Source organism: Pomacea canaliculata, linkage group LG1 (assembly GCF_003073045.1).
Source record: "Pomacea canaliculata isolate SZHN2017 linkage group LG1, ASM307304v1, whole genome shotgun sequence".
Lineage (NCBI taxonomy): Eukaryota > Metazoa > Mollusca > Gastropoda > Architaenioglossa > Ampullariidae > Pomacea > Pomacea canaliculata.
The window spans coordinates 17,808,785-17,833,545 of NC_037590.1; the positions used below are offsets into that span (position 1 = coordinate 17,808,785).

Here is a 24,761-nt window from a genome sequence, read left to right on the forward strand (position 1 = left end):
AATTTGTCATTTCACGTCTCTTTCTCGTTTTCTCATTTCCTCTTTTTTCATATCTTTCCTATATCTATCAAAGAGTAAACATTGCTGGACACTCCATATCACTTTCAGCACGATCATCAATACAAAAAGTATGACTGATTCTAGTCTGTTTCCATCATGACCCTCCGGATATTACAAACAAGATGTCGAACATGAGCAGTTGTACAGGTGTGTTTTGTGTACAGGTGTCGCTGTCACGTGCCTCGATGACGGACGGAATGACCATCTTGGCATGGTCTGCTCATGCTCATAAAGATAAAGAAACTCTCTGATGGGTCATCTGCTATATGTGAGGGGATGTCCGAGTTTTCTGTTGGACTCAATTCTCACGCTGACCGTTTTCTTCACTGCCGGCGAAACTTGATCACCATACGCGTGTGAATTGTCGTCCACCGCTTGTTTTATTGTGCAGACGATTTACATTTTTACATTTTTTACGAGTCTCGAAGCGGAGGCTATTGGACGGCAAGGCTGTGAAACAGGTGTCAAATACAAAGCCCTGGCAGTGGTGACAGGACAGTTTGAACACTGTGCTACCAGGCGCCCCTCAACCTTCTATACTTCCTTATAGGATGCCAACATTTTCGCATGTTGCTACAGTCAGAGAATACACTGTGACCCTACTGAACATTTTTTGTACTTCTACACACTGATGATCGATTTCATTCACACATTCTTGTGCCAAACTACACTCTCTCGCTTTTGCACTCACACACATGCATGCAACAACAGTCAACAGATGGTCAAATGTGCCACCATATGTCTTAAGACTGATGTTTTCAAAATACAGTAATACTTTATGGTGTCTTCAGGAGCTGAATAAAAAAACTCATTCATGTGCTCTTTGAAACTGACTTCTCTTTCAAACATCCTTCACAAACTATTCAAATGGGGGTACTTTACTCAACAAGTTTATTTGATAACATCGAAAGTGGGCTGAAGATGGAAGGCAGGGGTGAAAGATGCGATGACAGTTAAAGTGCCCTCTGCAACCTGCAGCTCCATGGTGACCTCTACAAACACTTCACTTCTTGATGTCTGGCAGAAAAAAATAAGCAAGCCTGTTAGAACGAAGTATGATTCTTAAAGAAAGAACTCTTTATTGTCTCTGTCTGAACTTGAGGCAATGGCCAGAGTAGGAACTTTAACAAAGTATGTATTAATGCAAAAAATCCTTTTTAAATTGTTCATTTTTCAGTTTCCATAAACTAAACTGCTTTACTCGAGTGAGTGACATAATTTTTTTAAAAAAAGCATCAGAAGAAAGTGTTATATTAAAGAGTGAGCTGAGATCCAATAAGGATGCACAAATAAAATAAGAAAAACAACAGTTTGTGCATGTTTTAGACTTTCACTTGCATACACCTGCCTACCTCAGTAAAGCCCAGCTGAGAAAATAAACTAATGCTGGGTTTGTTATCCTCTCCAATCTTGGCCACAAACTTGGTCACACCTAGTACTTCTACACCTAAAAGAAAAAAACATAAATTTCTGTTTTGGAAATGCATGTTCATCAACATAAACAGTAGTTGAAAACACAAAGCAAACATGATGAGAAGCCATTCTATTCAGAGTTGAGTGAGGCATCAAAGAATACAATTTTTTTTTAAAGCAGCATCTTTTGTGGATTCAAAGGTGGGCTTAAGTACAGTTGTGTAGTAGATGAAAGGAAAAAAAAGAACACAACATGAGGTATTAGTCTAAACAGCACAACTGACAAGTAGGGGCTAAAAGTTTAGTGGAAAATTCTTCTTGAGAACTTCCATTCTCTTCCCTGGAACAACAAAAAGGATCAGACTAATTAGGGCTAGGGCTTTCAGAAGCCACAACTGATGGTCTGGCCACAGTGTTTAGTTAGCCACATAAAAAGCAGAGTTCAGTTCCAATATTAAATGTATTCAACTCTTCTACCTGTTTTTGTTTAATTCATAGGGATAATCTTAGTGCACATCTTATGAAAAAAAAAAATCATCCATCGACATTCCAGAAGAAGATGGGAGTGGCTTAAGTGCTGATGATGAGAATGTGACAATAGTGCTAATAAGGACTGATGATGGTGGTATAAAGTCTTAAAATAAAAAATGTCCCCATCCCTTACCATATCTCAGCATGCTACACAATGCCTCTCGTCCACAACCTTGACCACGTGCTGATGATTCTGAAGTTCAAAAACCATGAAATTACTGCATTTTCTTTAAGTTACTAACCCTCTTTGCCTTTCACTGTAGCAACATCATTTACACAAACAATTATATTAGCTTAAATAATCAGTACAAGAAAGTAAAATATTCAAAAGTGTTATGTTCTATTATAATAATGGTTTTCATAACCATAACTATATGAAATGTTTTTAACTTTTAAATCATCCCTACTATTACTGTTTTTTAATAGATACCTGCAATCATGATCTCAATCTCTGCCACCTCGTGCTTATTCTCCGTGAAAAACAAGTTAACATCACCTATCATGGCATCTGCAAATGTATCAATAATAATTAGTGTGTACTTCTATTAAGTGGCATTAAATCAAGATAACCCCTTTTACATTTCTATTATGACTTGGATAGGAAAGCAAGTCCTGCGAACATTGCATCCTTCTCTATGAACATTGGGAAAAGAATTTTTTAATTTCTTACAAGTTCAACTAAATCAATGTTCTATAATTTCTTAATAACTTCTAGGGAGGAACTAGAGGACTGGGGTCTCTAAATGGTATGTATAGGTAATAAAAACCCTAATTCACAACAGTAAACAGCATTTGAAACTTTTAGTAGTGTCAAACTGCACCAGTGGCTTTTTATTTTGGGGGATGTTTTTGCATCAAAAGACATCTTTTAAACAAGATAAGTAGCAATTATTACATACCAATCTCTCTGTTTTCTTTTTCACTGTATTTTGCAACGTTCTGGTCATGGATACTTTTTTGCAGAATGATAAAAGTGCATTCTGAAAATGTTTTGTTGCATAAATGACTGCAACTAAGATCATTCAAATATTCAGTTCTACATATTGTTTATATTTATAGATACATTCATACATGAGCATATAGTTTGTACTTACATGCATAATTTATATACAGTTACAACACAAGTCTCTCGATCTCTTTGGATGATCAAGTCCACATTCTGTTTTATCTCATCTTACTTCTGAATAACTGATAGTTACAGAGTTATAAAATGAAAGATTATGAAATGTCTTACTGTCTTCATCATCCCGCCAGCTTTTCTGCATGTTGTATTCTTCCTGTAGTGTCAGAGGCTGGGAGGCAGTCAACTTCTGTAGTTCTTCTGATGCCATCCATTGATGGTACCTGTCATGTTCACAGGTCAGGTATAGACCATTGTTTATATTAGTCAGGTGTTTTGGGTGTTTGTTTGTTTTGGGTTTTTTGCTTGTTGTTTTGCTGTTAAAACAGTTAAATGTTTGATCAATGTTAGAAAAATTATACTTACTTAGGCACATGGTAGCTTTCATATGGCACAAGAATAACTTTATGGCCCACAATCTGGGTATGCTGGTTGATTCTCATATTCTCTTGTTTCCTGCAGTAAATTAGGAACCCAAAACCGTTTATAATTTTTGTTTAAATAGTAGCGCAATTTAACATGTGAAACGAGCGAAACGCTACAATTCCGCTACTGTACGTAATCTAGCACTAATTCTAAAGTTAATTTTTAATTCTTCAACTATTGTTCGTCTAAAATAAGAAATAAAAATATAAATATTCATCTTTCTAGAATTCATGCAATAGTGATATTTTACACAATTTAATGTGTCTGCTTCCCTACGGTTCTAAAGCAGACGGCAGGAAGTGCAGACGACATTAAAAAAAAAATTGTTTCTTGGTCACATAAAAAGCGGCAGCTGATTAACATAAAAAGGCAGTTTATTTTTTGTATTATTTTTATATGAGTACTTTGGTTTTCATTTAACGCTAATGATTTATACCAACTTACCAACTCACGGGAGAGTGTATCATGCATATCAAAGGTCAGGGGCCACAGTTCAAGAGTCTGTGTTCACACCTCACGGTTACGATCGTTTAATAATAACACTCGACTGTTCCCAAGAATGCCCGACGAAAATGTGGACTTTAAGGCTACTTACAGTGGAGCACAGTACTCGACAGGGGTGAGAAAACACTATTGTTTTTAATTTGATTTGATGTAGAATTTAGCACGAAAGTTATTGAGGAAACATTAATGACAATAATTAAATCCCATAGCTCAGCAGTCAGCTGACTGATCCACCACGACGCCCCTTGTCAGCTTGGCCCCGAATGGCCTAGCGATGGTAATGAGTCATTAGTCATTGTACTCCCAGTTTTCATCCTCGACATTTAAATACATCGTTATCGTTTTTCAGCAGAGAAACCACTTTCAAATGCATTATCATCTTGCATACATTACAACTTAAGAAATTGTCCATTCGCCTGTAACTTGTAACACAAACCATTTAGACGAACAAAGTTTGAATCCATCATATACTGCTTCTAAAATATAACTGCTTTTCAAAATATTAATCACAGTTAACAGTGCATTTATTTTAAGATTGTATGTCTCACCATTATATGTTGTGTATATATGCATCTGCTCCTATTTATGTTTGTATGTGTGGTTGGGCTTGTGAGCAAAAGAAAATTAATGTCTTGGTCTTCCTCTGACAGACAATAAAGTTTGATTTGATTTTTAAGTAAAATTTATTTTTATCTTTACAGATGGGCCTTGTCTATGTCTTTAACCTGATAGTTGGAACAGGGGCGCTAACAATGCCTTCAGCTTTCAAAGAAGCAGGATGGCTTATAAGCTTGATCACCATTGCAGTGCTTGGTCTTGTCAGGTACTATACATACTGCTTTGGTTATGTTATATATGGAGACTTGCACAAATTCACATGTATGCAAGCAAATTTGATGCATGGTGCAGAGAGATGCAGTTTATTTGAGGTGGAGAGGAAGTTGTGTCTTCCTGGGCAGTTCTTTAACAATTAGTGACATAGGGGTTAGAGTTCAGGGTTGAGGATATGACTAGAGTATTGACTGGGCGAAGCAGATGAGTTAATGTCACATGATTTTGATAGCTTCACCATAGCACTTTTCCAGTGATTTTCTCAGAGCGTTTTACAGAAATGATATACAGACTGAATCACCAACAGCCATGCACCCATATTTGCATATATTGCAGACACCTGCTTATACACAAAGTAAATTAGAGACACGTGTTATGCATGCTCATGGTCAGGACATGGTCACAGTAAAGTCTCTGTTCTGAAAATGTATCTTATGTTTAGACTTAAAGGTGGTAAGAGAATCAGAGTGATAAAGGCTGACAGGTAATCTGTTCCAAGTTGATGGAGCTTGGTAGAGAAAGACCTGTGTTGTTGTCTTTGTCATAGCTAGTGGGACTTGAAGAAACTTGTTGTCAAAAGATAAGTGAAGAAGTTGTGAGGCTAGCATGATATTGGTTGAGTAGTCTGAGTAAGCTAAATGTTCTACACTAGACAGGGGCTGAAATAATATTTGTAAAATTATTCTCAAAATTGGTTTCAGCTATATCACAGTAACCTTTATGACTGAGGCAATGGCCATTGCTAATGCCAAAACTGAAAACAGATGCCAAAGAACAATCAGAGGTGGGACAGTCTTCATCAATACATCCAGAATTGCTGCAATAACAGTATAAATGGTTTCTATTTAATAATTAGCATTCTGTAAACAAGTTAGAATTAATGTATAAATTCTTAAATATTGCCTTGTAGTTTATTATTACATGTTGGATGCTGTTGCATGTTGTAAACTCTTGCACAGTTATGTAAATATAATTGGTCTTTTGATTTCTTTTTAGAGCAGTTATTTATAGAATCTGCTTGAGAAGCTGATTGTTGATTTTGTTTAGGATAATTGCAATGAGGATCAGATTGGATCTGTCTCAGAGGAATTTCCACTCCTGCAAAACAAGGGCAAGTTATTTAGAGCTTTATAGATCGTAGGCATTGTCAAGGTTTAATAATGAGCAGGAAACAAATGCGTATGTGTGTGTATGTGAGTGAGGGGAACAGAGACAGGAATGTCTGGGCAGGAGAGAACATGTTTAAATTGTTATGTAAAAACTCGCATCCAACATAAGTGGTAGTTCCTGCTAAACTGCTAATGTTTTCTCTTCCAACTCAAATATAAACAAGAACAAATTTTATATTGATAAATGCTCAAATAAATACTCCACCAGTGGATTTTCATTTTTTGTTGTATCATATGCTTACCTTTAAAATAGCGGACCACATGGTCCTGCTTCATCTGTATTGTGCCCTGGTCCTCTCTATTAAGCTAGACTATGGATCCATCATATATAGCTCTGCTTGAGAGTCCTACCTCAAAATTCTGGATGGGAGTGTTTTGACCACCCTATCGTGGTCTAACTTCATAAAATTCATGCTGCTCATTCATCGCAACAAGGACATTGTTTTTATCTGGGTTCCTGGCCATGCTGGTATCCCAGGTAATGTTCGAGTGGACCAGGCCGCCAAGGCTGTATGTCAGTTTCCTGGCAAATAACACTCGCTGGTGTCATCAGATTGTAAATCTGTCTTCTTGGCCTGGTTCAGTCCCTGTGGCAGTTATATACCACCCTTCCCTGTCTTTCCAACTGCCTAACTTTGTGCCATCCCGTGCAGCGGGAGGAGGTAGTTCTGACAAGACTACGTTTAGGACACACCTTCGCCATACAGCTGCACCTCTTATGAGGTGAACCATGGTGTCAATGACATTTTAGTGTGATGCATGTTTTAATTACTTTTCCTGTACACCAGAGTATCCATCAGCAGTTTTGTTTGGTTTTTTTTACAACAGACTCTTTGTTTTCCTTGTTTAGGTCCATCCCATTGGCAGCTATATTAACATTTTTTATGATAAGGCTCTATCATAAGATTTAAGCTTTTTATGTTCTGATAGTTTGGGATTTTTGATTTGTTGGTGGCCTTTTGGACCACAACTCTTTTTTTTTTTTTTTACACTCTGCTCACTTTTTAAATATTATTCTTACTTCTTGTGTTGGCTTTTATTGATTGAGATTTTGTGGTTATATCACTTGGGGATTTGCCCCTAACCTTTTTAAAGTAAGATTACTTTATGTCGCCATGATAAAACCTTAGCTGCTTCTTCTTCATGTTGCTAATCACTCCCCGTGGATCATAGGGCCGCAACAAACTTAGCTGCTTGCACAGTGAAAAACACAACCAACCAACCTACCTTTAAAATAAATGTGTACTTTTATTTCTGTGATTAAAACTCTTTGGTTTCTTTTTCAGCAGGATCCAACGTTCAACTTTTTGAGATAACTCAAAGAATTGAAATGGTAAGGACTGCAGACTGATTGTACTGTAGTTGTTAGTACACACATTTGTTTTGTGAATGCTAATTAGCAGAAAATCAATCATTTCAGTATAAGTTTGTAAGGTAGCATTATTAAATTGATGGTCCCAGTCTATTCCCAGGTTAGGGATGTAAACAGCATAGCAAGAGATCACCTGCCTTGTTTACACACAAGGGCATGCACATGGGCATGTACACACATACAATGCTCTATGTATTAAAAAAGAATACTGAATAGATGTTGTGTGAATATTCTTTTTCTAAAACTTAACATGTTCTTTCATATTTTATTGTAATTGTGGGTTATCTTGTTTGTTTTGCAGAGCAAAATGGCAGACATGTTTTTCAATCGAGGTGAGAGACCTTTGGGTTGTTGACCACTCCTACCATTGAGTGAAACATTACTAATGTACAACCTGCTCTTTATCAACAGACAATCTATTGTATACATGCCAGTTCATGCTTTTCAGACATCATTGTTGAGAGACTGGAATGCATTTGGCGTGTTCTTGCAGGGTATTGGTCTAATTTTTGCTTTAACCTTTCCTTGCATTCCAATCCCAAGCTCATCGAAGGCTTGCTATATGCGCTAAAAAAAATATGGCATTATTGCCGTTCATAATCTGCTTGTACCTGGTTTTCCACATCGTGACTTTCAATCAGTTCCATTTGAGTAGAAAAAAAAAAAGAAGTAAAAGATATCTAGTGAAGATGAAACACTTTAACCTGGAGTTTCTATGTGCAAGTAGGTTTCCCATATGGTGAACTCTGAAACAGATAATCCATGTGTTAAAATTAGAGTTATAGCATTGATATGTGTTTCAGTTTGTAAAATTCCAGATATTTCTTCTATTCTTGACACCATTTAAATTTATATTACTGTGATTCAGCATGTTCGCACAGAGAAGTATATAGACAGCAAAGGGAAGGAATTAAGGGAAGGCAAGCTTGTGAATGTGCCTTTATTGTGTAATGAGCCCCTCATCCCAGTTAAGCACACCAGTCAAAAGAAAACGTGCCGTTTGCACTTTTTTAAGACAGCTTATGTTATAGGATGTTATGAAGTATGTTTTAAACACTTGGCAAATTTCTGCTCACTTGGTACAGCACAGCAAATTACTGGATGCGAAAAGTGCTTTTTTGATTTGAGTCAAAGGGGACGTGATCTAGGGAATCAGTTCTATTTGCTTAGAGCTGCATTTGCTTATTATTCATTATCTTGCATATTTGTACATGCATGAAACATTGTTCCCAAACTTGCAGGAGCCTTCATAGCCATTTTCTTTTCATATTTGCATTTCAACACTCAGTCGGCATTATACTGTTCAACCTGTGTATCATCATCTACCTATTTGGAGATCTGTCTATATATGCTGTTGCTGTACCAAAGTCATTACGAGATGTTGTCTGGTAAGGCTTAAGAGTGTGTCATGTTTTCCAACATTATTTTGTAGATAAATGTTTATAGATGTTCATGTTTTTACTTTTGACAACTTTTGTAATGAATGCAGATGCAGACTAGTCAGATAATATCTACTTCCATGGGATTTGGATTCATATAAGTATGTGTAAAGAATATCTCAAGGTATAATGTTAATTGTGCATTTCCTTATGAAATATTATCAGCATATTTTGAGCATAATACACAGATTTTACCCCTATATTCTTTTTCTGTGTTCCCTTCTTGGTCATCGTAATATAATTTTCAATAAACTGTTGCTGTTTTTTTCCCCAGCACTTACGCAGGAATCAACAATTCTTGCAATGAAACTGTAGGGGATAATGATCCATGCTGGGAAGGAGTAAATCTATCCCGTGACAATGCTTACAGAGTGTTTGTGGTAAGCTATTGATTTTAATGTTATCACTTTATTTTTGTTTGGTCAGAGATTGAGCACGCCTGTCTTTCAGTCACCTACCATTCATGTGTTAGGTGTGGGTGGGATTTTTTGATGTACAGACACACATGGCTTAATTTTTTTTTTTATTGGTTTATATCAGTAGAATGAAAGGGATTTTATATTTCCAAAATGATGGGTCAGATTTTTGTTGAAAACAGCATTACCAATACTTTTTATTTTAGAGGTTTGTTATAGAGTGTGTCTGAGAATCAATCTATAGTTCAACGTCTATTTAAAGAAACAAACTAGCATGATTAAATGAATTGTGATTGTGTGGTGGTCTGGTTGGTGATCTGTGAGGCAGGTAAGACAAGACATTGATAGTTGTGTTGATAATGCACTATGCAGTTTTTAATTATTGATTAGCAAAACTGTGTGAGCTGCTTCCTGATTGCTTACTAGGACAATAAAGTTCTCTTGTTTTCACAGGCTGCATTTCTCATACTGCTTGGACCATTTGTCTTCTTCAATGTACAGAAGACAAAATACTTGCAGCTGCTTACAACTCTAGCAAGATGGTTAGGTATGATGTTGTTTTTTTTTAGAAGTACCATATATACTGATCAGGAAGCCAACTTTTAAAATTTCTGAGAATGTTTTTCCTAAACAATTTACAGTGTCATGTGGATTTAATGTAATCTTTTAACATTTAAGTGTTAAAATTATTCTTATATTTCAATTTATTTTTACATCATCATCAATGCAACCATTCTTTTATGACATGAGCAATGACTGATTTAGTCGTACGTAGTGAAGACGGTGTTGGCAGATGATGACCAGTAATTTTGATGACAATTAGTGGCTGTAAACTATACTTATATATTGTTTATGCACTTTATCAGCATAAACTGCAATAATGATAATAGTAGCAGTAATGATCCTGCCTTCTCTTTATATATTGGATATAATTGAATAAATCTTCTTACAGCATTTGGAATGATGATAGTCCTGACTATCATCCAGCTAGCAGAGGGAAAAGGACAGGGTCACCCAGCGGTTGCAAGTGTTTCTGGGATTCCCAACCTGTTTGGAGTCTGTGTCTACTCGTTCATGTGCCACCATTCTCTGCCATCCCTCATCACACCCATTCGCAATAAGGCTAGGCTCTCAACAGTACTAGCAGCTGATTACACCCTCATCCTTGTCTTTTACGCTCTGCTGAGTTTTACAGGCATCTTCACCTTCACAAAGATCGAGGATTTGTACACCCTCAACTTTCAACCAAATGAGTGTGGACGACAGGCTGTGACCACAGTCAAGTTTATCGAGTACTTTTTAGCCTTGTTTCCAGTTTTCACCCTGAGTACTAGCTTCCCCATCATTGCCATTACCTTACGCAACAATCTGCAGGCCATGTTGTCAGGGCCAACCACCCACCCTCTGATTAGCAGGCTTTTGCTACCGTTGCTGGCTGTCATACCTTCCACCATTGTTGCCATCATCACCAACAGGGTCGACTTTCTTGTGGGGATCACAGGTTCCTATGCAGGTGTTGGCATACAGTATGCCATTCCAGCCTGCCTTGTGCTGCTAGCAAGGCGCCACATAGACGAACTGCTGATCAAGGGAGGTGTGCAGCTGCATCGCTCCCCCTTCAGTCACGTGTTTTGGGTGTATTTGGTCCTGGTATGGGCGATTCTCTGTGTTGTTTTTGTCACAATCAACCACATCATAAATGGCAGCTAATGGAGTGGAGTTCTAGTTTTTGTGTTGCAAGGAAACAAGTTCAGTTTTAAAGGATTCTGGTAATGCTAGCCCTGTGTGCTTTCACTTCTTGAAAAGGATTCATGAAACTTGGGCTCAGCGATATTTATGTGTGCGTGATTGTTGGGAGGGAGGGCGAACATTGTAAGAGAGGAAGAATATTTTATATCTACACAGACTTGCATTTACCCAGCACAAGAGAAGTGGCCACAATTTGTGATAACTCTCCTGTCTCTATTTGTATTTGTTGTTTTACATAAGTGCTACGTTTTATTGAGCTTTAACTGTTCAGATTTATCACTATAAGTTTAAAGACTGGCTACATTTTCAGCTGAACAACTTGCTGTTGTTGTTCAGTGGGTAAATTTCTTTGTAATTTTCTCACTTAACATGCACAAAAGTAAAATATACAAGAATCTCTTTTCAGTAAAATTTCCATCAATTTGTACTTGAAATGTATATTTCTTATTCATATGTTTTATTGTATGTTTTGGGGTAATGAAACAAATACATTTGTTAAATTAGATTGCAAATGTTGGCTTTGCTATAAAACCAACAGCACATAATATAATAAAATTATCTGCCAAACTACTTCTATGTTCTCAAACCTTTAGTATACCCAACAAAAGAAGAAAAAAAAAAAAGGAAGGTGTAAAACAGTTTTACTGAATACATGACTGGATGCTTTTTGCTACAAAAATTGTGTCCAAAGGACACACCTTCACATTACTTGCTAATGGGGCACAAGTATTTATGGTGGTGCAATGCTCTTTATCCAGCTGTCTACAAATGCATCCTTTTAGATTCAAAATGATTTATAGAATCAGTTACCCTGCATTCTTTTCAACAAACTAAAATAGCTGATGGAAATGTACATATAGCACCAAAATAACACGTTGAGAAAAATACATACTTGTAATTTCTTTAAAAATGATCTTTATTTAACTCCATCAGTATCAAGTTTAGCACTAAATCACCCGAATTTTACAACACTGTACAAATGTTTCTGCATGATTAGAGGATGTATCATACACACTCATTCTCACATTGTAATGTTTGTGTCTTTGCTGCCATTTGTTCTGCTGCTAGAACACATTCAGTTTTTTATCAGGTTGGAGTAATGGTGCCCTCCTGAACAATTGCTCTTGACAGATTTCGACTTAGGGCCAGCCTCAGGAATTTAAGCTTTTCTAAATCTGTTTGAGAAATGGGCTGTAACACAAGATAAAAAAGTAACAGTCAGCCATTTTTTAAAAAATTTGTTTGGTGAGGGTGTGTGTGTGTAAGACATCATAGAAAATGCTTCGTAGATAATGAAACCCATGAAAATAAGCAAAATGCCTCCCACTCATAATAGGTAAAAATATTTAGTCAAAAAGAGCATTAAAAAAATTTAACCAATATTTTTGTATTTGGGTTATTGCAAAAAATATAAATAAGATTTCAATTCTCTTTCATAATTAAAGGCATTTTCAATTCTAAAGATTTAAGAGCTTATTTACAATAAAATAGAAAAACTTTTTTTTCTGCTTTCCAAGATTCTTTTTCCTAGAAAAGAATAGACATTGATATGTATGCATTGATAGGAAGACACAAATTTTGCTAGAAGAAACAACCATTTGGCTACGCATGACAATAGACATTTCATCCAGCTAACCTGTTCCTGCTCAGCAGTGGCTACTGCTGTGCTTGCATTTGAACTTCTATGAGCTGCAGTCACTGATGTGGAGGAGGAAGGCCTTATCAGTTCTTGTGTAAGCTCCTCCAGGCAATGCATCATCTCATATGTCTGCATGGTGCTGAGGATTAACTGCATTGTGACAAAAAGTTTGTTACTTATTGTGCATTAACATGATATTTCTAGAAAGAAGCCATTTAAATCGGGATTAGAATGCTTCAGTCTATTTATGATGTACCTACTGCAAGGCTTGTATTTAAGGCCCAACGTGTCGGGAAAAAATTTACCTTTTGCATGATATTATGAAATTGTTTTGCCCTTGAAGGGAAGTTAAAAAAATGCTTTAGCTGCAATTCCAACTATTGGTTGCCATGAAAACAATCCAAAATGGCACCCAGACATTTTTAAAAGCTTAAAACTCGGTCAATTTTGTGAGTAGTCTGAAACAGAATTAACAAAATTATTTCAGTGTCAGAAAAGTCAACATGGATGCTGTTGTGTGTCCAAATGTTGATTAGGCTGCAAAGAAATACGCATTAAGTGAAAGAAAAATTGGTGTTTACAAACACTGAGCAACACAGTTATAAATAAAGTTAGTTCTATAGAGGTCAGCGTCCACTAACTTCATAGGTTTTGCCATTTCTGGTTTCGAGATATCTAGAATTTAGTGATGCTGCCTCACATACTGCTTCCAAATTTTGTGAGCATTTACTGAAGTAGCAGCATTAGTAGGAAACACTCTGTGTTCATTATTCTTAGCCAGCAGTTGCAGGGTGATGGGATGAACATCAACATATAATTCTTCATTAAGGAAATTAGGGCAAAGCTTCTTCATTAAAGACACAAACTGCGCATGGAACTTAACACTTAGGAAAGAAGTCTGGGAGCAAAACCTATCAGGACATGTCTAGCCTTAAGAATATTGTGTGCACTAGGGAGGATTTGAGTTTTTCTTTAGCATATGTTTCAGATTTGTTAACCCTCTGTCACATAAATTCACACTCATAAAACATATTCTAGTTTGAGAACTGCACTCTAGAGTAAATATTTGTCTCTGTGAAGTTATGTAAAGATTGTCAAGTAAAAATCAAGTAAAGCTACAGCAACCATGTGAAACCTGTCCATGTATTAGCAAAGTAGAAAGAGGAAGATCGGGGAGTAAGAGTGGAAGAATAATCATGGGGAATGAGAAAAATAATCAAATATTTTTCATCTTCCCTTCTTTTTCCACATCTTTTGTCATATTCAACTCACCTGTGGAGTTTCTAGAAAAGGGAGAGCATCCATCAGGAGTGTAACCCAGAAACTGCAAAAAAAAAATTACAGCAGCGAAAAATGAAAATACTAATTATTATGTATTCTTTTGAGTCCTCTAGAGGCAATAAGGAAACAGCTACTTACATTCAAAGGTAAATGAGCAATGCGTTTCAACAAACATTTACTATTCATCTACAAATACTTACTGCCTAGGAGCTACACGGGCAGTCAGGAGAGACAGAAGAAGAGAGGCAGCACTCTTCAAGTCTTTTTCTTGATACAATCTATGAAACTCTCTGTATTTGCCTGAAAAATACACATCAACTAAAGCTATAAGGCTTGCTGTGTGCAAAGACATTCAAACAAAAACTTATAGTCCCCATTGCACCTGGTTGCAGGAAGTAGCAGATAACCTGTATTTTGGATTTGGAGGAGGTGGGGAAAAGTGTGTGTGTGTGTGCGCAAATCATCAACTAGTTCATTATAGACAGGGATCTTCATTACTCCTAGCAGAAATGACAATCTATCATCCATGCTCTGTAAACACAAACCAAGAAAGGTAAGCTGGCTGGTAAGCAGCATGACGGGCCCTAGATGGTCCAGGAGGTCTGTGTCAGAAAAGCTTCCATTCTCCTTGTACTGCTCCAAGAATCTGGTGTAATACATAATATAGATTCTATCATTAAATAAAAACAAATCAAAATTATTTGACAAGAAAAGCTTTTACAAAGCAACGACTTTGAAAACAATGAAATTGGTGAATGTTGAGAAGAAGAAATATACTCAACTAACGTTAAATTTGCTTTTCTTTAAATATGCAAAGGACAACACTTTTTCCATTACATATTATTCCAGTCATGTTATTTGCTGTAATATTAAACCTTAATGTAAACTTACTTTTCTGTCACATGTGTTGCTGCAGGAACATCCTATGAGAAATGGGGACAAAAAAAAGCATTTGATGTTTAAGTGCTTATAGGCATAGGCAATAAGAACAATATCATTTGCTTTCCCTTTAAGATTACCTCTCATGCATAGCTCAGTATGATACAATGTATCATTGCTTGGTTAAGAACTTTAAAAAAGGATGGGGTAAGTTAAAAATTTTCCAGTATAAGCATTGTAACCAAAATAAGCTTACCTACATGTAAAAGACAACACAGATATTTACTGCTTAATCTGCAAATCTACCAATTGTTACAAATATGTTCCCTTACTTTGGATCGCAGAAACCAGGTCAAGGCAGACCCAAGCCTGCCATCATGAGAGCAGCGCATTCCCATCACTTTGCAGATGCTCTGGGCTGAAACGTCATCAAAATATTTCAATAACTTCAATCACCTGTAGTTTCTGAACAGCCAGTTTAAAAGAATCTAGCCATCCAACACATCATCACTATCCAAGAAAGAGGACAAATCCTAATTCCTAACTGAATGTCTATGCATTGTGTATATTTATTTTTATTTAATTTTTTTTTTTGGGGGGGGGTGTGGGTAGGGGATGAGAAGGTTTGTCAATTTGAGGATGACATTTAAGCATTTAGAAAATACATGAAATCTTTCTAAAAGTTTTGAATCCATCACAACAAGAAAAAAACACCTTAAGGATTTAACAGCAAATGAAGATGTTTATTTCTCTCAGTAGAACTGTAAAATCCAAGAAAACGACTTCTAGCATTTACAAAAACACTTTTAACTAGACAGTTACTAACTAAAAATTTATTCCTAAAATCTTTCAAGTATTTCTTTCCTCAAGAACACGTTACAAAGTGTTGAAAACTACGACATGATGCTTTTGCTCTAGAAGAAACTTAACAAACTGTTTAACAAAAACTATTTCTTTTCCCAACTTTGTGCTAACAAAATGAGAACATAGCACAATTATAATACCTTGTTTTTGTAGATCTCTTTCTTGGCAGATGTGAAGAAGCTTAAGTGCTTTCCGTTCTGTATCAAGAGGAATATTCTCAATAAATAGTTTCAGATGTTCTCTGGAAACATATGCCAAATATTTGTTTCAAATTACTACAATGATAATTTTCACAGTTTATGCTCAAAATGGTAAATAATAATTTGAACTAGTAAACAAATCTAACATTATAGTTAAAGGTCTCTAGATCTCTAAAAGATCTATCCAAAGAAAGAAATTCTACTAACCTATAGTGATAGAGTTCACTTCAAATTGGCACCAAAAAAAAAAAAAAAAAAATAAATACCTTTCCCAAATCCTAAATAAAATAATCCATTCTCTTCAGTCTTTGGTGCAGGGTGCAAAGATACACATCACACATATTCATAAACCTGCATGAAAGTTGAGTTGCTTTGAGAGCATGGGTAATGCTCACTTTCCCAGAAATAGTATCCAAACTTCTTGAGAATAATCAATTGACTACTTAATGACTGTAACCTAATGATTTAATTAACTGATCTCTATAATTTAAAAAACAAGTTACTAATGTACTTACTTTCCAAAGACATGACAAAAATCTAGGTACTCCACTCCAACTTGCCATAAACTGCACAAAAATATATAAGTAAACATATATTGTTACCACAGAAGATGTATTATCCAAAATTGTGATTTAATAACATGAATAGCATGATTCCATAACTTTTTCAAGTTAGGTAGGGATGTTGAGAATAAAACCTACCGAATTAGGCAAAAACTAGACAAAATCCAAGGACTGGCTTAATTCTTTAACATTTTAATGTATTAATTCTACTAGGGAACATGCTCTATTTTTTTCATCATTTTGAATTCCAAATATCAAAATTAATTTACTTCATACCTATGATGAGACATCAAGCCTGATGCATACTCCAGCAGCAAGTATTCACGCAGGTTTGATCCAAATCTGCAAAAGACAGAATCATATTGAATTTTCTTCCTGTTTAAAAAACAAAACAAACAAGCAAAATCATTTAAATCTTGCTCTTTCCTCATAAATGAAAATCAGATGTCCTCACACTGCAACGTGACTCGTTTTCTTTCTTTCGAACACACTTACGAGGCAGGGCAAATACATGTTCTTTCAAATGACTTGCCTGAACAGATCTGCTTATTTTACTAAACTTACCAAAATTTTATATTAAAAAAGTCCTAACTACGGTCTATATCCTTTCTTAATACAGATATTCCATCATACACAATTTCACGTTTATTAACAACAGTCAGAACTTAATACGCTTCACTCTTCATCCATGATATCCACACACAGGTAATTATCCCATTGTTTCCCATACAGATAATCCAATGCAAAACTAGGATTTAGAATATCCTCAATTGAAATGTTCCTCACAGTGTTACAACAGTCAAGGATATAATGGCTAGGAATTAATGTTTTACTCTCCGATTAACATTACCACTGACAGCAAAGCATTCTTCTACAAATAAACACTTGCACGACTTGGCATTGGCTATTGAATTCAGAAAAATAGTTTGATGTAAGCGTCTTAAACTGGACCGCTGAGACAGTATATCGAAATACTTCAGAAAAGATCCTTCATTCACAAGCAAACATCCAGCTTTCTGCCCCTTTGTGTTTACTCACCTGAACTATTCTCCATCTCTCATCCCACATCTTTTGACATCATCCATATGCATTCAGACAAACTAACGTCATTCACCCTCTTTCATCCTTCCATGTGGGCATAGGCCTATGACTACAGCAACCCTAGATCTGACATCCCTCATAAATTAAAGCCAAAGAAACAAAGACCCATTATCCCCACCTATTAACAGAACATATCTTTTAAAGAATATTACTGCCAACATTTACAGGAGAATCAAAAAGTCATGACTACACAAGCCAGTTTAACATACGCAAGTGTCTGAGAGTCAATCTGTCCACAGTGATGAAGGATATCTGTAAGATGTGCCCCAAACCACCAGTTTCTGCTGCTGAGGAAAGTACTGCAAACAAGGACAATGAATATAATAATCACATAACAAATTACAATCAGAAAAATCTTGCACTCACACATACTTTAAATAAAGATTTATTAGGAACCATAAAATGTTTTCCAATTTTCTCCATTTTTAACTTAACTTAGGACATAAACTATTAATTAAAAAACATAAACTATTAACTATTCATAAACTATTAATTCTAAAGTACCTGATAATTTGAATATCTAACTTAATTGTAGTTTTCATAAAGACCAATGGTCATAATAACCAAAAAAAGCATTATAAACACTCTTGAATTTTAAGGATTAAAATTTAAATATTTACTACTGTACATTGCACTTCTTTCTATACAATGATAACAGCAGCAAATTATACAATGTCTATACCTGCTGTCTTTAATGACCTGGTGAAGGTCAAATTCGAGTGCAGCCTGCAGGATTTTGTCAATGTCACCCATGCGTTGTCCTGCCCGCTGAAACTCTTCTATGCAAGCCTAATGCAGAGAAACAGTGTAAAACATTTCTATTCTTCTTGTCTGATAACTGCCTTTTAATTAAAATTAAGTACCACGAAATTTTCTGAAAAACATTTTTTTTTTGTGCAAAACTTTTCGGAGCATAGAACTAATGGGATAATAGGCACGTCCAAAGCGGCTCATGATGTTCGTGAATTTTTCCAGTTAATTCCATGCAGACTCATACCTGAACATGATATCCAAGATCAGCAGGGGTTATGGTAGGGTTCTGGTACAGCAGACGAGAAATGAGAAAGTGATACCACGTGCCACACATTTCCCGAAGCTCTGAAAACACTTGAACCTCTCCACACAGGATCTGTACACATTAACAATAACTGTTTAGCAGGTTATGGAGGCAAAAGCCTATAGGTTGTTAATGACTTTTCCATATATAAAAGTAACTGCACATATCAAGGGTACACCAAAAAATGCAAACTCTTGACTGCAAAGACTATCAAGGAAACCACATTCATCAAGGCTTCCATGAGACAATTGCTGTCTGCAAAAAAAAACCCACCGAAAGAGGGATCTCCCCAACCCCATCCCATTTTTTCCATTTCACCTAGGTTCACTGCACCAAGCATCGATATGCCAGTCGACAAGAGAGACAACACACCTGAACAACGGTCTCTAGGTCTCTGAAGGCACTAAACTGCCCATCTTCATATCGTCGCACACACTCCTCTTGCCAATAGCGCCACTTCATTCCAAATTCAGCCAGAGATATCGAGTGGAATTTCTAGACAGTTTTCAAGTCCAAATTTACAACAACAAAAAACAAAAACAAAAAAAAAAACAGCAAACAATTTTCTTCCTGAGTAAACAAGTCAATAAACTTAATTGTAACCAGTAACTACATCTTTCATAAACTCTATAACTAGTCAAATGTCCAAAAAAGTATAAAACATATCTGAGAATTTCTGTGTTATCTAAGGTAAGCCCTACACTTGGGATTGCACACCGTTTCTGTCAACTTTTATCGATTATTGTCTAAACAAAAACCAAAGGTGGAAGCAAAAAGCTTTAGAGCTCAATCTACAGCAAACAATATATTTTAAGCTGTCTATATCAAGAGACACAGATGAAATAAGTTCTTACCCCCCATTGGGGCATCTTCCTCAAAAGTTCCTCAACACTCAAAAAGGGTGCTGTCTGGCTGGACGAATGAAGTGAAAGCAGCTTCTGCACACTCTCTATCTCACCCTGCAGAAGCAGTCTATAGACCTGCACAAGGAACAAGCATATTTACTGATTTTACTGGCAAACTAGCATCTTACATCATAGCCAGCTTCATCCAAACCAACGCCATCATTAGAATTTATCTTTATTCACAGACGATCAACACAGCACAGAGGAAGTCTTTTGACAACATATTTATTCTTGCCTCAGAAGTCCTAGGCTATCATGTTGCTTGCATTCTCCAATTTCCAACACTTTTTTCCCTAAAGACTTTGCACTTGCTTACACACTAACTTTCCTCTGGTGGGAAGAGGGAGAGAGTGCTTTACATTGAGCCAAAAACTAGGGCTATAACCCAGCAAAGCAGCCAACCCAGTGTACAGGGGCAACATGTAGATAAAGAACTTTGTTGATATGAGGGTCTGCTAACTTTTACTGTAGAGGTTTTACTATAGAAAATGAGTCTCGGAGTCTTATCAACCTAACCCTGCTTGAAAATGATTTTCTAGATTCAGATTTTTTAAAATAAAAAAAAAAAAAGAAAAGAAAGTTACGTCTCAGACTATGGTGTAGAGTTCAACACAAGAACAAAATCACAAGGAGTTTAAAAATGAGTTACTGGAGAGTGATGTCCCTTCGACTAACTGGCCAGAGGGTGACAGTCCTCCATCCCATTTCCTCTTCGCTCACTTATCTGTCTCAAGTTGTGCATCTAATATTGATCTGCGATTCAGTGTAGTTGCCACTTTTCTTAGTGTTGAGGATCCTTTTATTTCTGCTGCCATGAACATACCATCTTGCCATAACTTAGATTTTAGATCTGTAAATCAGTAGTGCTGATTTGGCTGACAATGTACATTGCTAGGAAATTAATCTTACAATGACAGTTAGAGTGATGCTGTAACAAGGGTTGTGTGGATGGAACCATAGTTTTATGTACAAGTTAGGCCACTACACCAAAGATTGCAATTTCAACTTCCATACAAATGTCAAAACCCTTCAGAGACTTTTCAAAGCAGAACTTTATCGCCTCATTGAAGATTCCATTAAATGGCAAGGCTGAAGACCACATCTAAGCAGTTGGCGCACACCACATGAAGATGAAATTTTACAGGAAGGGGAGGAGCTAAGAGGCATCCTATCATGTCTTTGTTTCTAAGAGCAGCGTCCGTTATTATTATTATGTCTGTGTGTGGGTTTTTTTTTCTCAAAGCCTCTGTTTGATGATAAGCGAAACTTTGTATAAATCTAACTGATTAATATTTTTCTGTGCAGTGTGTCTGCATGTCTGTGTTCTTGATGGTAATCTGATACCTGCCATAAAAAGGTACTGGCATACCTCTACATAAAGCACTTTCAGTTGGACTGATGCTGCAGAAATGTGCTCTATAAATCTGCTAATTAATTAGCGAGTCAATAAAAGCTTTAATTTAACAAAACCATTGTTAAAAAAATGTATAATTAATTATATTTTCTGCAAAACAACTTATCAATAAACAAATACTCCTTGGTCACAAACAAGGTCACTCACAGCTTCCCAGTAATTATTATTACTATCTGGCTGATCATCATTCAGGACGTCTTGAGCAAGCTGATGAACCCCAGGAAAATGCCACCTTAGCCAGTCCAATAACTGAGTAAGAACCATTTCACCTGTGTGCAGGAATACAATATTTTGTATTTTGTGCATTATTGTTACATGCCTCTAGCTCTAAATGGTATTAAAAAAAAAGTCAAGCTCAAAAATATATTTACACACAGATCTTTTCATATAAAAAGTATACTTTTTATTTCCTTAACACTGAAAATAATCTAAAATGCAAACTTTCAGACCAAGCAACTTTTACAAATTAAAAATTACTGTGGCTTTTTTCCTCACTTTTGACCAAAACTTTATAATAAGCAGAACTCACCTGGAGAAATGTCGATATAGAGAATCTCACAGAGGTTCCACACAAGCTGCATCATCTCAAGCAACTGCAGATTATCCTCAAAATACCTTTTTTTACTTTCTTCCTGTGCCTCACCTGCCAGTCATACAGACCTTATCTTTATCAACATGAAAGCTTCTAACTGACATGATGAAAGAGTTTGGCAAAGCATGACAGTTCTCAAAATAAGCTAATGTGTTCACAAAGAATGGTCTCTAAAATACTTACACATATTCAGTTTATGAAGCAGCTCCAAGCTACATGCTTTCAAAACTGATCGGTATTTTTTGCTGGCCTTCTTGATCCTGAAATGGGACAGAACACTGTCTATTCCACAAGATCAATGTACCAGCTAGAAATCAGAATCAGAGGACACAAAATGTTGAGACTTTACTCTCTTTTTTTAGCAAGACTGTACAATGAAGCACACGAATAACAGCACACTTTTGTTTCCCAGTTCACTACTGTAGAAGAGCCCATAGCATAAGATTGGACAGTTCTGATTTAGCTGGCTAAAAAGTTGGTTGGAGAAGGGTGAAATGATAACTAAACACTTAAAGAAAAGTGTAATGCTTACTGAGCATGGAGAGCTGGTCCAGTCAGACTCGTGACTTGACCTTGAAGTGTCACAAATATACCTAATGAAATATTAAATTTCCTCTTGAAAGCTGCAGCAATACTCTTTCAGACTCTGTGAATACTATAAGTCATAAAGTCTGTTTTCCAGCCACTTAACATCTAATAATCCTTTCATTTACTACATACTTAAAAAGACTATTTCCCAAAACTCCACTCCCTCCTCCCCCTACACACACACAACTGCCTATACCTATATTCACACTTTCTTAAATTTCAGTAGCCTTTAAAATTTATCTTAATCTGAAACTTCATAGCCAAGTTGAATCTTTATGCTCTCCTCTATTCCATAAACAATGTATGTGATGAAACTCTGGAATATTGCACCCAAAGACCATCTAGCATTTGACAGAGGGAAAATCTTGGTTGTTAACACATCAGAGCTTACCAGTTCAATGTTTACCAACTTGTGTCAAGGAAAGAACTGGCTCATTTCCTTACTTTCTTAAAAACGCTCATCTATCAAATGCTATTTCTGTATAAAATCAGTTCATGACCACGATGACAACCATAACAATTGTAACAATTATTCAATACTTACTGTGGGATTCATTTACCAGCTTTCTGGTGACAGGACCATACATATCTACACTCCACCTGACATCCAAAATGTTCGAACTTTCCCCATATCTTCCTGATGTAGCTGCATATTTTATAATGAAACAGTCATATTAATTAAAAATGCAATGGAAAGAAATAGGAGATCAGTGTTTAGAAAGATACAATCATAATAAAAAATGTCCCAATTATGCTCATCTAAGATGAATGTCACATTTCTTAGGGTTTATTTTCATGGAACAGACATAGTAGGTCCCTTGATACACTGTCCTAAACAAGGCTTAGATGAATCAAATATGAAAAGAATAGTAGGTAGAAGCCTAAAATTTTGGAGCACCCAAAGTTAGCATCTTCTGTTATCCTGGACAGTCTAAGAGCACAAATCAGCATCTGCCCTTGACTGATACTAGCAAGCCCAATCCATGGCCACCCCTACCTCCCCTGTCAAAATAAGCTGGTCCAATACTGTCTTCGAGTGGGAGCAACAGGTATCAGTTGATCACTACCTGATTCTGTTGGAGGCATTTTGCTGGAGGCATAAGTAAACAGTTGGTTCCCAAGTCCCCATGTTGCCTTGAGGGATGTGTAGGCATTCCTTGGCAAGGGCTAAAACAAACATGCTGCTAGTAGTAATACATACTAATGAACTATAGTATGAATGTGCATGCTTGATTTCACACTAAAAATTATTTCTTTTTATAAATTCGATCTTTCAGTTCAACTATTATTTTCAGCCGAAAGGTTGTGATCCATGAAAAGGAACACACCCTGCCTTTTCGAAAAGCAGGGGCAAAAAACGCAACAACGAAGAAAACTGTGAATCTGTCGAAAATGTAATGAAATAACGTCACAAATAAAATCTTGGAAACTTGAGTCTCACTACGCGAAACGGTAATGTATTTGCTAAATTAAAAAAGGTGATTATAAAGTTTATTTTCTCTACAGCTGTGATTCTGCCTACTCATAACCAGCAATTTTGAATGTTTATTAACATTCAAGCAATGCGTTGTTCAGTTTAACAATAATCCATAAAAATTAGCACAATCGAATCTTATTTGAAATTCACTGAGTTGCTTCTCGTTTCAAAAAATGCCGATTACAATTACTGAAATATTAATAATGATCGTGAGTCCACATCAGTAACCAGAAGACAACAAGGTGCTGAAGCAAGTGAAATCGCGCGAGTTACAAAATGAAAAGCCACTGATTCATCAATGAAATTGTGAGCACAGAGGACCGACTAGTAGCTTTGCATTCTGATTGGAATATTAACACAATATGATACTAAAGCTTATCCTTACCACCAAGAATACTGCTTCCCGCTCAGATGCCATGCTTTTAGAAATATAGGGAGCTATCACGAACTAGGTAAGAACAGCAACATTATGAGAATATATATTTTTGGGCTCTATTCCAAATTTAAGGACACTTTTTTTCCTTCGCTTCTGTAAAGTACATTGGTAAGCATACAGTGGTTTTCAGAAATAATATACATTAAATTTAGATTTCACACACTGTTCAGATAATATATCTACACATAATTCTGTTCCGGGTGACGCCCATGCACACGCTCACACACCCAGTCCAAGCATACACTACACATTAAAACCGTTTCATTCCGGTCTGGAAAACTGGGACAAACGGAGGAAAACAACTACAGCCGATAGGTTCAGTTACAACACATACAGGACAACACTGCACTGCTAAATCAGACAGATCCAACTTTCTGGTTGCAGAAATCTGAAATGATCTCTATAACGTCTATAAAGCGAGAGCTGCATGAAATAAATTGAATTGTTGACCACCCTCTTGCAGTTTCATATGATAACATTTCTTCATATTCTTAAGATTAGTAAGTATTCTCTGGAGTCGTTACCGTTACTTCAGTTAGCGCCCTTTACTGCTGGAACGCAGCGAGTCCTCGCATTGTTCTTTGTTATATACTTTTGTTACTATTTTGTGATTTTTTAACATCTTTGTTACTATTTTGTGATCTTGTTCAGCGTAACAAGTCAAAAGAGATATTGTGCTTTATAAATTCCCACTGGTTATTATTATTATATATATTTGTTGTGAACTTGTAGACT

At 36.2% G+C, this 24,761-nt stretch overlaps 3 protein-coding genes across 5 annotated transcripts; 1 reads left to right on the plus strand and 2 right to left on the minus strand.

Moving 5' to 3' along the window:
* Positions 1–934: 934 nt before the first annotated feature.
* LOC112564492 (N-acetyltransferase 9-like protein) lies at positions 935–4,161 on the minus strand. Of its 3 annotated transcripts, none has more exons than XM_025239342.1 (8): positions 3,995–4,161; positions 3,491–3,580; positions 3,239–3,348; positions 2,904–2,984; positions 2,435–2,512; positions 2,138–2,197; positions 1,413–1,507; positions 935–1,077 (listed from the first exon to the last, which is right to left on the minus strand). In XM_025239342.1, exons 1-8 carry the CDS (start codon positions 4,015–4,017, stop codon positions 952–954), a joined length of 663 nt encoding a protein of 220 aa, XP_025095127.1. In that variant the 5' UTR covers positions 4,018–4,161; the 3' UTR covers positions 935–951. The 3 variants fall into 3 exon arrangements, with proteins under 3 accessions (XP_025095127.1, XP_025095137.1, XP_025095145.1); XM_025239352.1 differs by lacking the exon at positions 3,995–4,161 and adding an exon at positions 3,827–3,879; XM_025239360.1 differs by lacking the exon at positions 3,995–4,161 and adding an exon at positions 3,803–3,821.
* LOC112564508 (transmembrane protein 104-like) lies at positions 4,038–11,600 on the plus strand. Its single transcript, XM_025239372.1, is given in 11 exon segments — positions 4,038–4,169; positions 4,756–4,877; positions 5,587–5,636; positions 5,638–5,669; positions 5,933–5,996; positions 7,344–7,387; positions 7,728–7,758; positions 8,715–8,814; positions 9,140–9,245; positions 9,735–9,828; positions 10,234–11,600. Coding segments are annotated over 11 exon segments (1,461 nt in total). The 5' UTR covers positions 4,038–4,109; the 3' UTR covers positions 10,992–11,600.
* A 328-nt stretch (positions 11,601–11,928) lies between these two features.
* Positions 11,929–24,616, minus strand: LOC112564433 (nuclear pore complex protein Nup85-like). Its single transcript, XM_025239258.1, has 22 exons — positions 23,976–24,616; positions 23,181–23,280; positions 22,658–22,759; positions 22,058–22,118; positions 21,709–21,785; positions 21,463–21,576; positions 21,081–21,202; positions 19,469–19,594; positions 18,987–19,109; positions 18,555–18,686; positions 18,240–18,346; positions 17,767–17,856; positions 16,733–16,798; positions 16,409–16,459; positions 15,834–15,934; positions 15,162–15,247; positions 14,842–14,873; positions 14,496–14,596; positions 14,151–14,250; positions 13,942–13,993; positions 12,667–12,819; positions 11,929–12,221 (listed from the first exon to the last, which is right to left on the minus strand). Exons 1-22 carry the CDS (start codon positions 24,006–24,008, stop codon positions 12,117–12,119), a joined length of 2,034 nt encoding a protein of 677 aa, XP_025095043.1. The 5' UTR covers positions 24,009–24,616; the 3' UTR covers positions 11,929–12,116.
* Positions 24,617–24,761: the final 145 nt, after the last annotated feature.

Coding starts and splice junctions, on each gene's coding strand:
- LOC112564492 (XM_025239342.1), bottom strand. CDS start 4,017: ATGATACACTCTCCCGTGAGTTG. Junction 2,985..3,238: donor CTGGCGGGATGATGAAGACA/GTAAGACATTTC, acceptor AAACATTTTCAG/AATGCACTTTTATCATTCTG. Junction 2,513..2,903: donor AAAAGAAAACAGAGAGATTG/GTATGTAATAAT, acceptor ATACATTTGCAG/ATGCCATGATAGGTGATGTT.
- LOC112564433 (XM_025239258.1), bottom strand. CDS start 24,008: ATGGCATCTGAGCGGGAAGCAGTATTCTTGGTG. Junction 18,687..18,986: donor ACCTAGAGACCGTTGTTCAG/GTGTGTTGTCTC, acceptor TAATGTGTACAG/ATCCTGTGTGGAGAGGTTCA. Junction 14,874..15,161: donor CCTGGTTTCTGCGATCCAAA/GTAAGGGAACAT, acceptor CATTTCTCATAG/GATGTTCCTGCAGCAACACA.